The 15570-nt window shown below is 33.5% G+C and overlaps 1 protein-coding gene and 1 non-coding gene across 9 annotated transcripts; both read right to left on the reverse strand.

The window, feature by feature from the left end:
* Window positions 1-3243: 3243 nt before the first annotated feature.
* On the reverse strand, window positions 3244-3368 carry LOC148782286 (small nucleolar RNA SNORD14). Its single transcript, XR_016055163.1, has one exon. It is a non-coding gene; the product is annotated as a small nucleolar RNA SNORD14 (small nucleolar RNA).
* Window positions 3369-6704: 3336 nt separating this feature from the next.
* LOC148782287 (ABC transporter G family member 1-like) lies at window positions 6705-15476 on the reverse strand. Of its 8 annotated transcripts, XM_088863661.1 has the most exons (7): window positions 14587-15476; window positions 11351-11430; window positions 10010-10561; window positions 8851-8979; window positions 8583-8777; window positions 8270-8356; window positions 6705-7612 (listed from the first exon to the last, which is right to left on the reverse strand). In XM_088863661.1, exons 1-7 carry the CDS (start codon window positions 15239-15241, stop codon window positions 7010-7012), a joined length of 2301 nt encoding a protein of 766 aa, XP_088719787.1. In that variant the 5' UTR covers window positions 15242-15476; the 3' UTR covers window positions 6705-7009. The 8 variants fall into 8 exon arrangements, with proteins under 8 accessions (XP_088719787.1, XP_088719789.1, XP_088719788.1 ...); XM_088863663.1 differs by lacking the exon at window positions 8851-8979; XM_088863662.1 differs by lacking the exon at window positions 8270-8356.
* Window positions 15477-15570: the final 94 nt, after the last annotated feature.

Consider the following 15570-nt stretch of genomic DNA (forward strand, 5'->3'; position numbering starts at 1 on the left):
AGCCCTTCTTCCCCACCCTCTGCGTCTTATCCCAATATTACCATTCACTGCTGTCATGTGCTTTTTCGATTTCTCCATGGCCTTAGAGGGCTCCGCATTTTGTAGAAAAATTGAAATAGTGGCCCTCTTGGATTTCAATGCTTCTAATTCCAACCCAAATGCTACATTGAAGGTCCAAATGGATTCCTGGAAGGGGTTGAATTGTTGTGATTGGGAAGCAGTGGAGTGCCACACTTCCTCTTGCAGTGGTTCCTACCTTTATGGTATTTTGGGATGGGTTGACGCAATAATATAAATCCAACGGCCCATATTAAAAATGGGTTGATCTGATGATGACGACTTCATTTTATAATATAATTTTATTATTTTTTTCTATAAATCCCAATCACATGAAATTTGAAATATCCATTCTTCTCATCAAGGCACATTTAATAAAAGTTCTACAAAATAATTTAAAATAATAAATTAATCAAAATTCCCTTTAAAATTTTTAAGTGTATTTTGGTCTTTTTATTAATTATTTTTTGATATCTTTATTTGATTATTCTATTTTTAAAGATAAAAGCCTTAAATTTAAAATGATTTAGATTTATTGGAAAAAATTAAAATTAAAATGCAAAATACAATCCTGATCATTAGATCACCCTAAAATCAATATGGGCCATTGAGCATTTACTGTAACTTTCAGCTAGCGGCCTGCCCTCATATTCTCCCTGTTATTGTATATTAAACTTCCCAAGTTTTTTTTGTTCTTTCAATGCACATTTTTATTATGGGTGGGGTTACAACATTAAACAGTTCAATTAAGGTGAACCTCCAAATTTTATCATAACTTGTAATTTTGGTATTAAAAATTCTTAAGATTATTTGAAAAACTATTTTCACATCTAATTATAAACCTTTCAGCTCTAAAAATAGTTAAAATCAAGTAGATCTAGATATGTATGAAAATCTTGAAAATGGATGGTCTATATATATGTATGAAAATCTTGATAATGGACGGTCTAGATAATGTGTTGCAATATGCACTATTTTTTAGATTTTAATCTTTTTTTTTTTCTTTTTCATATTCATACATCTCAATGTCGAGATAATCAATTAGAAGATTTTTCAACATTAAAACAACCTTTTTCAAATGGATTTTTTAGGCGCATCCGTAGTTCTACATTTTAAGGTACATTTCATGGGCGCAACCCTATGTAAACTTTTTCAGTGATCTCCTTGTAGTATAGGTATATGGTTTCACATAAGATGTTTGTAAATAATTGTGATCTCCTTATAGTATAGGTATATGGTTTCATATAAGATGTTTGTAAACAATTGTGATCTCCTTGTAATATAGGTATATGGCTTCAATGAATACATCGCTTCTTTTTAACTGGGTTATGTTATTGAGAGTTTGTTTGAAATAATTTTCTAATGTATTTCCCACACTCTGTTTCCTGCCTCGCCTTTGGATGTCGTACATGCGGAGATAATATGATGGAGGTATATGAAGTAATTATTTAAATGGTGTGGTTTTTGAAGGGTTACAACCTCAAAATTAAAGCGAGGTCCAAATTTTATCATATAATTTTGGTATAAAAAAGTATTCAGATTGATCTCAAAATCTATTTTCATATTTAATTAAAAATTTTTAAATTCTAAAAATTAAAAATAATTACAAACAACTAGATATATAAATATATAAAAATCTAAAAAATGAAATGTGTTGCAACATGCACTATTCATTTTATTTTTTTTATATTCATGCATCTCAATGTCAAATCTCAATATCAAGATGATCAATTAGAGGATTTTTCAGCATTAAAATAGCATTTTCAGATGGATTTTTAAGGTGCACCTTTAATTCTACTTTTTAAGATTGCAACCTTTCATAAACTTTTTCATTATTTAAATAATCTTTTACATATTTAATTTTGTATTAATTCCTACATAAATTTAACTGGGACTAAGAGTTTTATTATCATCAACCTCCAAAACCAAAACTGATTTAATTTTTACAAATAATTTATAGAGAACCAACTCTCATTGGAAGAGATTTTTGATGAGAGAAGTTTGTTGGAGGTTTGTTTCCAAACAAAGTTTATTGTTTTATACGAATTGGAAAATGATTTTTGGAGTGAGACAAGTTTGTTTTCAATCAATGTTTAACTGTATTATATTGATTAGAATACAGTATTTTTCATTGTGATTTTGTATGCAACGAAACAACTCAAGAACGTCTATTTCTAATCTCGCCACACTTATAGTCAACCGCAACCCAAAAGAAGCAACATGAATAATAACCATTTTAAATGTATATAATATGATCTCATTCCCTCTACCAAAGTAATGTAATTTTTAATAATTTTAAGACTACGCTTTTCACTGCCTTCCTACTTTCGTGATACATCTGTTGCAAATTTTCCCTTCGCCGGAAAAATTTGAGTTTTTCAAGAGAATATAAATTTATTTTTTGTTGCTCTAAACAAGAAAGCGCAATTGTTTTTTGGGGAAATTATAATTCCCCGCACCCCCCCCCCCAAGAGCTAAACTTTCGTGAAAATCGAAAGCTCTGATACATTCCATAGCATGGCCAAGTTAATATACTTTTGCGAAATTAGAAACAAACAAAAAAGGCCCAAATAAAATAGAGAGCTACCTTATATGGATAACTCAGTTAAAAGGCCCGAAACAATTAAAGTAAAGCTTAGAAAATCAAATTAAAACTTTGAAGAGGTTATTTTGATGCCAAAAATATTGATAATTTCAAAAGAAAAAATATTTTAAATCTTGGTGTCCGTATCTCTTGTAATACGTTGTAATACATTTTATGGAACATTAGAGATGTTGAACATAAATTTTCCTGCCATCAACTTTAAATGCGATTGAAAAAAATCAATTTAAACATGAGAAAAAACATATTAAAAGTCAAAATACATCCAGGACTAACAGAGAGGAATACTCACTCCAAAACGAGTATCACAACCAGCAAAAATATTCTAAAATGTTAAAACAGTACATAAGAATTCATAAAAATCTTAAAAATGTCAAAAGAGCAAAGAAGAATTCATAGAGAGATCGAGAGAGAATAAGCAAGAATAAGATAACAAAAATTAACCAAAAGAGACCATTAAATAGATGGACAAGAAGATCTGAGAGAGAGAGAGAGAGAGAAAAAGAGAGAACGAAGACATAACTTCTAAAAAGGCACAGAATTTAAAGAAGGACAGGAGTAGGACTGAATTTTGTGAGAGAGAGTGTCTCAGACATCCAAGGAAGAGTTAGGCAGCATTAGCTCTCAAGCCTGGCGGGGCGAAAGCTCTTAGGCGGCCACAGCGAATGTTTTTCTGAGAAAGAAGCGTTTCTTTTTATCATCATTGACACAACCATTCATCCAATATAAACATCTTCACATGAAGATCACATCAAAACCATTACAGAGTTATCGAAGACCTTGATTTAAAAAGCCCAACAGATCAGAGAAAAAAACCCATTGAAAGGTTCATTATGTTATCATCCCGACCTCGAGATATATGGGTGTAAAAAAAAAAAAAAGTTATTTCAAGGTTGGTTTGAAGTTTGGAAGGTTTTTAACAGATCATCTCGACATCGTGATGTATGTTGAAAAAACAAAAATAAATAAATTTCAAGTCCCAAAAATAGTGCATCTTGCAACACAATATCTGAATCGTCTATTTTAAAGATTTCATGTGTTTATAGACCTACTTGAATTAAACTATTTTTTGGGTCCAAAATTTAGAATTAAAAGTGAGAATAGATTATTAAGCTATCCTAAGAATTTTCTTCATCCAAATTATATCTTGTACTAAAATTTGGTATTGCAGCATATTTTGATTTTTTAAAGTTGCAATCTTATACAAACCACACCATTAAAAATATTACATTGCTTATTCTCTATTATCTTTTTCTACCATTTCATATTTTATGAGTCCACATACTCTTGTAGAACTGCGGTCCTCTTAATAATTTATTTTACAAAATTTAACAAATATAAATAAAAATAGATTATTAAACTATCCTAAGAATTTTCGGTACCCAAATATATATCTTATGCTAAAATTTGGTGTTGCACCTTACTTTGATTATTTAAAGTTGCAACCTTGTACAAACCACACCCTTAAAAATATTGCAATGCTTATTCTTTACTCTCTTTTTTACCATTTTATATTCTTTGAGTCCACAAACTCATGTAGAAATGTGGTCCCCTTAATAATTTAATTTTGAAATAGACTTTGATCCCAATTTTGAGGGAGTACATAATATTTAACAAGGAGAATATTAGCCTCTAAAAATAAAGATTTTATAAAACTACAAATGAGATTTTTTTGAAAAAAATATTTGAATTTTACTTTTTCTTTGGAGGACTATTATTTATGTGACCCGATTTTGGGGGACAGTGTAGATCTCCAAGTCCTTATAGTAACATGTGGGGGCTTGGACACACCAAACAATTTTCCTTACATTGAGGGTATTTTAGTCCTTGGATTATTTTTTAGGGAAAGTCTTAAGTGTGACCCTACCCACATATAAAATATATGTGATCTCTGCTCTCAATTGTAAGATCTGAGAAGATGGCTGGAATACCTTGAGTCACAATGCCATAAGTTGGCTCTTGAGTGTCAGATCTTGATCCGACGGCTTAAAATATTTTATTTGTAATATTTTTATTCTATAAATCATTTTGCAGCGAAATTTGGGTCACATATATATCTAACAGGGGTGAACATGATAAACATAAATTAAAAAATATTTCCCCAGATAAAACAATACTAGAATACCCTTAAAACTTTAGAGGCATTCTGGTTATTTATTCTCCCCATAAATATTTTTTTATTTTTTTGCTAGGTGGCCAATAAGAAGATGGGATACCTTAGTAGAATAAATTTTTTTTTATTTTTTGCTAAGTGCCCAATAAGAAGATGGGATACCTCAAATTTAACTTGATTTTCTTAATTAAAAATCAAATAATGTTTTGGTGTGACATTGTAATATGAGCAATCCTAACAATCTATTCAAATTGAACAGCTGAGAAGTGGGATCACACGAAATCTATATGTGGGTGGATCACGTGGAATGCTTTCCGTATATACCTCTTTCAAGAGAGGGGCAAGTTAATAATATTAGTTTGAGAGCAGCCCGTGTCACTCTTTCGCCACTGAACATTTTGTTAGATGTTATATGCATCTTTAAAAAAAACAAAGAAGAAGACATTATTGAATTTCTGGGTTCAACAAAAAAAAGGTCATTACCTTCATAATACAATTACAAAGTATATGGATGATCGACCTCATGTTTCTTATTGAATTCCATGGATGGGCTCTTCTAAGTTCAAAGAAGCCATAGGGAAGGGAACACCTATGGGAAGCCACTACGTTGCGATAAGAGAATGTTACAGAAAATCCGTTTCTATTTTTGGAAATTTGAAAATGGTCATGTATATCCTATATTTTACACTAAAATCTTACTTTTTGATCTAATAATGTATTTCAATTCTATATTTTATATTTTACACCAAAGTCTAACTTTTTTTTTATAGTGAATAGTGTATTTTAATTCTATCTTATTTTCAATGCATTTGATTAAGTTCAAATTTTAAGTATCCATGCTTCTTATCATAATACACATGTAAAACATTATTAAAAATATATTTCAATGACAAAAATACCCCTATAAATTTCAAAATTTTTATATATTTTGTTAATTATTATTTTTTTATTTTATTTTTATTTTGGTTATATTGTGAGATGGTGATAGAGAAGTTTCTATAAGGCCTAGGTATTATGAAAACAAGATAAGCCACACCTAAAATCCTCATCTAGAAAGTACTTTTGGCAGCATAAATCTCCATGATGTATCTAAAATCAATTTTCAACATCGATAATGAAATTTGAAACTCAAAAAATGATACACATATTGAGAATCTATGAAAACTTGCTTTTAGGGGAAAATGGATGGCCTAGATAATTTGTTACAATATACATTATTTTTAGAGCTTAAAATCCTAATTTTTTCCCAACCATAACGTTCAAGCTGAAATGATCGATGTATATATTTTCCAATACTTGAATCGCAATTTCCAATATTTTGATAGGGCTGCAGCCTTATCAAACCAATTTCCAATATTGATTCCCCAAATTTGAGCTAAATTAAATAAAATAAAAGTTAAAACACAATTCACACTCTCAAAAAGTGAGACTGTAAAATATACATGTCGATTTTTAAATTTTGATAATTATAAATTTTGCTTGAGTGATGCCTAAATTGCAATCAATCCTATATTTCATGAGCTCATTGAGAGAGAGCAAGGAAGTACAATAATAATACGTAACACTTTTTTTTTCTTTTGGGAATACATATATAAGTTTTTTTGTTTTGATAAGTCAGTGGGGGAGACAGCTTCATCCCAAAATTTTCATTAATAATAGAATACATACGCATAATTACTATACAATAAATAAATGGCAATGGAAAAACATATACAATGACCCTAGCCTGACATGTACATTAACATCATTTCAAGTAAACAGATGATCTCTGCCACCATGAAGGGGACTGCGTCATATTTGATAATTTCTAGGGTTATCCAACCTCATAGTAATAAGTGTACCAATACGTGTACTGTATATTTACCCCGGAGATCCAACTTCCATGTTCCTAGGAAATCAGCTTGTTTCATCTGTCAAACGGACAAAGAGATAGGAAGAAAACTTGTATCTTCACTATTATCAACACGTAGATATAAAATCAGTAGTAATTTTGCAACAAATTAATTTGTACAGTAAGAAACAAATTCTATTCTAGGAGAAAAGGGCATTTCTTTCTACTCTTCTGTCGCTCGCTCGCAAGGCCGAGCTAAAAGAGCCAAAAAAGCCCTTACATATTGGAGTATGGCCACAAAGGCCTCACGACTGCCATTTACTTCATGGTCTCTTTTTTTTATTATTTTAAAATACATTTAATAATATTATTTACTTTATGCTATTTTCAATAAGTTACTTTTCAACTATTTTTTCTTCATCACATTCTCACTAAACTTAATTATGCCCAAGAACATTAGCCTATATAAAACCACCATGCCCAACAATATGGCCAAGTCCACCCACTTGGAGTACCCCATCTCCACTTGCCATGTCTCTGTTAAAATCTTCTCTCCTGTTATGGTGGGTGACCCTCCTACTAAGCCATTAGGGAAAGTAAGACCCTCAAACTCATTCTTGTAAAAACCTTGGTTAGCATACTTATGGAATGCGATGTAGTACATTGGGTACTTCCAGAATGGCTTAGGCAAGTCGTTAGGCAGTCGGAAAAAGCCACCGTTCAGCATCATGACACCTTGGATACCGGCACCGGTGATGATGCCCATGAGGAAGTCGGGGACGAGGCTCGCAACAATCATCATGAGGCTCTCTACAAGCATCATGCATACAAAGAGGACTAGAGCAAAGTAGATGAAGTGCTCGGCTCCATCTTGAAGACGAGCCAGGTAGTAGGCGATGGCTCCCGGGATTAGAGAGATGAGGAGGAGGTAGGGGGTGGAAGAGATGGTGTTTCCAATCACATAGGCGCCCACGCCGTAGTGCCCGTTTAGTCTCTCACGCCCGAAGATCTGTGACCATGAGGATCAATCCATGTGAGAGAGGCAGAGAGAGAGCGAGAGTCTCTAGTCATTTGCATCTTGGATTATTAGGTGAGATGTTTTGACCCCTCGATGTAATTTTTTCGTTTTCTTCTAATCTTTAAGCTTTTTATATGGAAAATGTTTATATAGAGCCGAGGCTCTAAACAATCAAATTAGAGTCCACCTAAAACTTTTTGAGGTTGTTTTGATGCCCAAATATCCTTAAATTGATCATCTCGATATCAAGATTCATAGACATGAGAAAAAAATGGATTTCAAGTTTTAGAAATTGTGTATCTTGTAACGCATTTTTGGACCGTCAATTTTCAAGTTTTTATAGATATGCTTGATCTACAGTGTTTTTCAAACTTTGAATTTTATTACTAAAGATGAAAATATATTTTAAGGCTATCACAAAGATTTCCAGTATTTAAACTACCTTTCTCGATACTATTTGAAGGTGCGCTTTATTTTGATTGTTTAGAGCTTCAGCTCTATACAAATTGCACCCTTTTTATATAGGTTCATGGTTCCGTACTCTTGATTCTTTTTTCTTTAGTATTCTACTTGAGTCATCAAATTTTTTTTTATTGTTGCTGTAAAAAGGAAAATAAATATATGGAAAGATGGTAATGAAAAAACGACCTTCATGTCCTCCACAAAGGAAGGGAAGCCTCCAATCGCCATGAACGTCAAAAATGCTGCCACAAACATGAGCATGGACCCTCTCGCCTAAAATGTTTGTCAATACAAAACACACGAGAACCATGATATTTAGAAGGTAGAATGCATAGGTTGTTCAACTTTTGATTGAAGTTGAATGGACTCGAGGCAAAGGCGATCAGGTGCCACAACATGACATTTTGAGTTCCATTTTTACCACAAGTAAGGCTGTTCCCCACTGATCTACCCTAAAAAGCAAAAAAAACTTTTAATTGAAGCACAATGTCACACTAACCTGAATGGAGCCAAAGTTGTGGCCAATGTCAAAGAAGATGGTGCCTACACACACGCACAACGCAATGTAGATTCCTAGGCGCAACCAATAATATCCCAAATCCCTATACATGTTCACAAAAGATCTTCTTGTCAAGACTGATGCTTGTGTAAAGAAGCTTGCTTGGCTTCCTTTCTTTGTCAATGCTTCTCCCTCCTATAACAAATCTTTCAAAGAGTTAGACATACACACATATGGAGAGAGAGAGATTGAGAGAGAGAGGTCTTACACTCTTGGATATATCAGCTACACGAGCAAGGACTTGTTTGGCCATGGTGGATGACTTGTAAGACTTGACTAAGATATCAATGGCCGCAGAAGCTTTTATGGCCTTGGCCTCGGGACCTTGTTCAATATCCTAAGGAGATTGACTACTTCTTAGTGTTAAGCAACAACCTTGGATCAACAAACACCAGCCCAAATCCAAGAATTGCAAGCCTAGGAGTGCTTGAAAAAGTATTGGGCTTGACTTGGGCCATCATATAAATATATATGATATATATTCTCCAGCATGGCATAACTCGGCCCATTGGCCAGTGCACCTTACTTTTTAGAAAAATATCAATAAAAGTGTCGAAACCCATTGCAATGTAGCTAAAAGAATAAAAAGATTACAAATTACACTTAATATAAATGGATATATTAGTCGGGTACTTAAAGAAATTGTGGAAACTTTGTCTTCCAACTTGCCCCAATTCGATATTAGGAAGCCATAACAATTAAGGGTGCTTTGGTAATTTTAGCCCCAAATAAGCTTTAACTAAAGGATGTGGTTTGTATAGAGCCTAGGCTCTAAACAATAAAAATTAAAGCCTACTTTCAAATAGTATCGAGAAAATCTTTGTGAAAGCTATAAAATATATTTTCATATTTACTTATAAAGTTTCAAGTTTCAAATTATCCATGAAAACTTGAAAATCTTGAAAATTGACTGTCCAAAAATATGTTACAAAATACAATATTTTGAAAATCTTGAAAATTTTGATGTCGAGATGATCAAGTTGAAGATATTTGGGAATCAAAACAACCTCTTTTAGTAAATTTTTATAGGAAGGCTCAAATTTGATTGTTTAGAGCCTCGGCTCTGTATAAACTTTTCCCATAACTAAATGACACTTTTGAGGGAAAAATTACCAAAAACCTCCAATTTTTTTGGCTTGTCAATACTGATTGGGTGAAATTTGGATAGTTTTTAACATTTTCTTTGATGAAGTGATTGATTGATAATGAAATTTAAAGGCACATCGCCAATTGTAATTTGTAATATTTTAACCCATTTAGTGATATTGTAAAGGTTTCAACCCATTTTCCCTATTTTCTTGGCCCAAACCCGGTCCAAAAGCCCACATAGACATGAGAGGGGGATAGATTGTGCATATTCCAATTACCTTATCAAAGTCAGAGTTGATGGTGCGGAGGAAGTGATCTGATGGGTTTCTCAGTGAAGGGCAAGGGAACCCACTCAGTGCGAAAAACTCACTGGCTGCAGTGGCCGGGCCAAAATACACAGTTTTCCCAGTGGAGAGGAGGCATAGTGTGCTGAAGAGGCCGAACACCTCAGCACTAGGCTGGTGTATCGATGCCACCACGGTTCGACCATCATGCGAAGCCAAACGTGCAATTCGAGTCATGACATGGTAAGATGCTGCACTGTCGAGCCCACTAGTGGGCTCATCAAGAAAGAGAAGGCTAGGTCTCGTGAGGATCTCAATACAAACGCTCACCCTTCTCTTTTGGCCACCACTTAGTCCCTTAACGCCCCAACCCCCTATCCTTGTATGCATCGCATCTTGTAAACCCATCTCTCTGATGGTTGTCTCAGCCCTCTCTCTCTTTTGGGAGCTCGACATGGTGCTGGGCAATTGGAGCTGGGCTGAGTAGTACACCGCTTCCCATACCGTGAGGGTGGTCATGAGTGTATCATCCTGGGTCACATGGGCCTAGGTTCCAAAAGGCATATGAGCCTATATAGATTAGAAATTGAAAGTGAACGGTGCTGGATCGGTCATTTGCATCTACGAAGAGGTTTATATAGAGGCGAGGCTCTAAACAATCAAATTAGAGCCCACCTAAAAAATTTCATTAGAAGAGGTTGTTTTGATGTCCAAACATCCTCAAATTGATCATCTCGACATCAAGATGCATGGACATGAGAAGCAACATAAATTTCAAGTTTTGGAAATAGTGCATCTTGTAATGCATTTTTGGATCGTCAATTTTCAAGCTCTTCATGTTTTCACGGATTTGCTCTATCTACACTATTTTTGAAGCTGTAAAATTTTTAATTAAAGACTAAAAAATATTTTAAGGCTATCACAAAGATTTCCAATATTGAAACCATACTTCTCGACACTATTTGAAGGTAGGCTTTACTTTGATTGTTTAAAGCCTCGGCTCTATACAAACCGCACCCTTACATTTAAGGTGCATGATGTATCCTACACCATAGGAACATGTATTGCGTTCTAAATGGTGAATTGTCGAGATTAACTCTATCCAATTGACTGCTCATCATCAAGAATTGTTGTTAATCTCTCAATGGATTTTGGATGTTCCCATGGTGTAGCACATACTATATGGAACTTTAGGAACCCTGTCTTTCTATTTAGGAACCATGTACCTTAGTATAGGGTCCAACGACTAAAATAAGAGGGCTCAACGACTAAATTAAGAGGGCTGATCCCAATGTAAAATCCAGAATTAATGCATCAAGTAAGGTATGTCCATACCGATGTTCCATATGCCAGGGCTTGTTTCCGACCATTGACAAGGATCTCCCCTGTTTGCTTTGTGTTAGAACTCACTCGGCCTACAAATCAAGCAATCCAAGTGTAGGACATCACAAGTGTCAGAATACAATGAACACTCATGAAAAATGAAAGGGCTGTGTGATCTAGCACAACATGTACAATCAAATTTTTTGCATTCTTTCTTTTGCAATACCGGCTATATGACTTACATATGTCTAGAAAATATAACATTAATTTACAAAAATAAAACCAAATACAACCTAGGATCTTCTCTTGCACACCATTGCAATTCTATGAAAAAAATATAGTTAAATTCATTATTTTTAACAAATATTTGTATTAGTAGGAATTTAGAAGAGATGCTATCCTTGTACAATAGAGTCTTAATGAACAAAGTTTATTTCCGTAAATATTAAATTTAAGTCCTCAAATTATAAGGAGTCCCTTAATTTTTATTTCCAATACAAATAAGGAATGCGACATTTTTTAATTTTTATAAAATTTAATTATTAACATTTTATTGTTAAACATAATTTATTCCAATTTAAATTATGAAATTTAAAAATAAAGTAATAATGTTAAAGCATCAAAGGCTATCTATTTTGATTGATAGCTGCTCGTGACTAAACACACTCATTTAAGGAAGGAACAAGTTTAGATGAGGTGTGAACATCAAACTATAGAGGTAAAGCGTACCATAAACATCCACTTCAAATTAATCATCCCGGCCACAGAATATAAGAATATACAAGAAAGATTTCAAGTCCTAGAATTAATGCAATGAACTATTTGGACCATTCATTTTCTAAAATTTAAAGTAATTTTAGATTAACTATATCTGCACTATTTTTGGAGCTTTAAATTCATAATTTAGAGAAATATAGATTTTCAAGCTACCATTGCTCGAGCAAATGGAGAAGTAAAAGTCTAATCCGAGATTGGAACCCTAATTATCGTATCAAATTGCATTGCCTGCCTTTTATAGGTAACTTCAAATAATCTGTATTTTTTTTTTAAATAACATTTTGTTTTCTTTTGGATAAGTTGGCTTACTGAAATTAGGCTCCGCTAAAAATAGGGGCAGACCAGGTTGACAGCTTTATTATGCTTAAAAGGACGAGAAAACCCTAATGTTCCAAAAATTTTGTGCATCCAAACATAGTATAAACAACCAAACATCTTTTTTGGTGGTATTAGAACTTCACTTTGATTAGAATGTTCCGTTTTGTTACGGCATGTTTGGTTGGTGCACGTTAAAATTGCCTTATACATATTTTTGTAAATAAATCTCATCATAAAATATTTTACTATAAAATGGTCCACTTTGCATAAAAATATAACCACATTTCAACCCATGGCAAGCATTTCTCTGGTTTTATTTAAATATAATATATAAATTACTAATATATATTTATTTTATGTTATGTTCTATTATACTATATGTTTTATATTATTAATGTATATTAGTATTATATATAATAGATATTACCTCCATATCTATGTCTTCTCACATATTTTTGGATTTTGTTAAAACCCCATCGACAAATGCTATCCCCACTTGGACCAATACAACACCAAAAGTGCGTCAGAAAGGGTGGAGTTGAAGCTTATTTTTACATATCCAGTCCCTATACATTGGATTCAGAACTAATGGAATAGCTATATAATATATAAAGAGGAAAGTTTATATAGAGCTGAGGCTCTAAACTTTGAGCCTACCTCAAAAAGTTCACTAAAGAGGTTGTTTTGATGCTCAAATTTATTCAAATTGATCATCTTGACATCAAGATGCATGGACATGAGAAAACATGGATTTCAAGTTTTGCAAATAGTGTATTTTGTAATGCATTTCTGGACCGTCAATTTTCAAGATTTTCAAGTTTTCATAGATCAACCGATCTATACTTTTTTTGAAGCCTTGAACTTTATAAATAAATATGGAAATATATTTTCAGGCTATCACAAAGATTTCTAGTAGTGAAACCATATTTCTCGACATTATTTGAAAGTAGGCTCTAATTTGATTGTTTAGAGCCTATGCTCTATACAAACTGCACCCATAAAGTTATATACTATATTACATATATTTATATTATACTAAATTATATTATATAGATATATATTATATTTATATTGTATTACATATTATATCTAATATATTTAGTTTATTATATATAATATATAATATATTGTATTTTATTAATATTTAAATATTATTTGAATAAATATAACTATATATTTTAAGTTATAATATTTAAATAACACATGTATTTAAGTACTAAGAAAGTTATCAAACATATGAATTACCCAAAAAAAAAAAAACAAATTTCCAATTACATGTTAACCAACTTTGAGAAAAGAAAGTTTACAAAAGTCTTTTTTTTTGCAAAGTGTTTACGTCTATAAATATTTTTTTTCAAAAAAACGTGCCCTTAGACCAAGCCCGGATCACAAGAGCCTACCTAGACCACTAAAGGCTTCTACCAAATAAAAAAATCAATCGGCCAAAATATTTTGCACTCCCCCTTGAGAGTATCTATTTACTATGGGTAAAACTCAATTTAGAAGCACTTTTAGGATTCCAAATTCCGGAGATGTAACCTTCTCAATCCATAAACCAACTTTACTAAATTTTTTTTTTATGAATCACAATCTCGATGTACTTAAACAACAATGCCTCAAGATTAAAAAGAGGCTGTTCATTTCTTGGAGGTTTAGATCGAAGTGTTAGAGAACTCAAAATCAAAATTCTCTTCCCAAAATAATGATAGGGGGTTCCTCAAATCTGAGATAAAAATCCTTTTAAGTCAGTCTTTTCCCCAAGGGATAAATTAATATGTGAACAATTGTTTCATGCGGGCTGGACTGCATTTCTACAATATGCGATCGATAGGTATAAAGTATCCCTCTTAAAGATGGATGCAAGTAGGTGATCCATCTAAAGGGTCCAAATGTTTTTTTTTTAATATAATTATTATTTATAGTTTCAAAATATATTTATTTTCATATTCATGATCTCCATGGTAAAAATTATATATTCGCTAATTATTAGGATTAAATTATATTTAAAATAAATATAATTTAAATGCCAAGCCCACATTTCTACATTTGCAGGCTTGGCCGCATGCTAACCACGTCCTTAATATATTCCCACATGAACATAGTGAACATGCTCAATAATAAAAAAATCTAAAGTTGAAAGAAAAGCCTAAAACCTGCAAGTGCATCGAGAAGGGTTGACTTTCCGCACCCTGACGGGCCCATGATAGCCAAGACCTCGCCTGGTTGGGCGCACCCATTGAGCCCCTTTAGAATTGTGCACGCACCCTCTGTCCCAAGAGCCGTGACCCACAGATCGGTCCATGTTAATGACAATTTGGACCCAATGGAGCCTACTGGATCGATATCGGGCAGAACAGACTTATGCTTGGTCCTACCCATCTCCACACTAGTCTCAGCAGTGTGTTTAGAGCAAATCTTGGCCGGTTGGAGAGCTGGTGAATTGAGGTGGAAGAAGCATTCGGTGGTGGTTGATGCATCCTCATCTGTGTCGGAGACATCTAGGCTGGGGTTTGGTTGGAATGGTTTGGGAGTGATTTCATCAAGGGAGATGTCGTCTTTGGATTCATGTTGGAAGGGATTTCGGCCGAGGAAAGGGTTTGGGGATTGTGTTGGGCTCGACCTCGGCGTCCATCGTGGGACATAAGGGGGTGAGGCCATCGAGATTGAGAGCAGCTTGAACAAGAATGTAGGGGAAAGAGAGAGAGAGAGAGAGAGAGAGAGAGAGAGAGAGAGAGATTGGGGAGGGGCGGACGGGGGCTGGGAAGACTGGCCTGAGGGGACGATGGTTTTAAACACTTTTTGGTCCATTTAAAATGCGCATGTAGAGGTATTTTGATCATTTTAATTTATCGAAAATATTTTTTGAATATTTTTCACTAGTGCGATTTTAATAGAGGAATGAACATAAAAAATTTAGTGTCAAATTAGTCTATAGAAAAAAGGAAAATCCACACATAGTACATCAAGCAATGAACTTAGGGGCCCGCTTGTGGAAAAAATGGCTCCTGCCATTGTTTCAAATGGCTCCTGCCTTTGCTTCAAAAGAAAATTTAATGGCCTCAATCATCAATGCAAACAGTTGCCTCTCTCTCTCTCCAATGACTTGGAGATGCAGTTGTCTGTCTCTTGACATGGAG

The sequence above is a fragment of the Amborella trichopoda genome, chromosome 4, assembly GCF_054954075.1.
Source record: "Amborella trichopoda isolate Santa Cruz 75 chromosome 4, AtrichopodaSantaCruz75HAP2 v2.0, whole genome shotgun sequence".
Classification (NCBI taxonomy): domain Eukaryota; kingdom Viridiplantae; phylum Streptophyta; class Magnoliopsida; order Amborellales; family Amborellaceae; genus Amborella; species Amborella trichopoda.

Bases quoted from the DNA above. Each gene is read 5' to 3' on its own strand.
- LOC148782287 (XM_088863661.1), bottom strand. From the start codon at position 15,241: ATGGACCAAAAAGTGTTTAAAACCATCGTCCCCTCAGGCCAGTCTTCC. The intron at 8,980-10,009 runs GTAATTGGAATA...CAATCTCCTTAG, and splicing joins TCAACTCTGACTTTGATAAG to GATATTGAACAAGGTCCCGA. The intron at 8,778-8,850 runs GTAAGACCTCTC...GATTTGTTATAG, and splicing joins TAGCTGATATATCCAAGAGT to GAGGGAGAAGCATTGACAAA.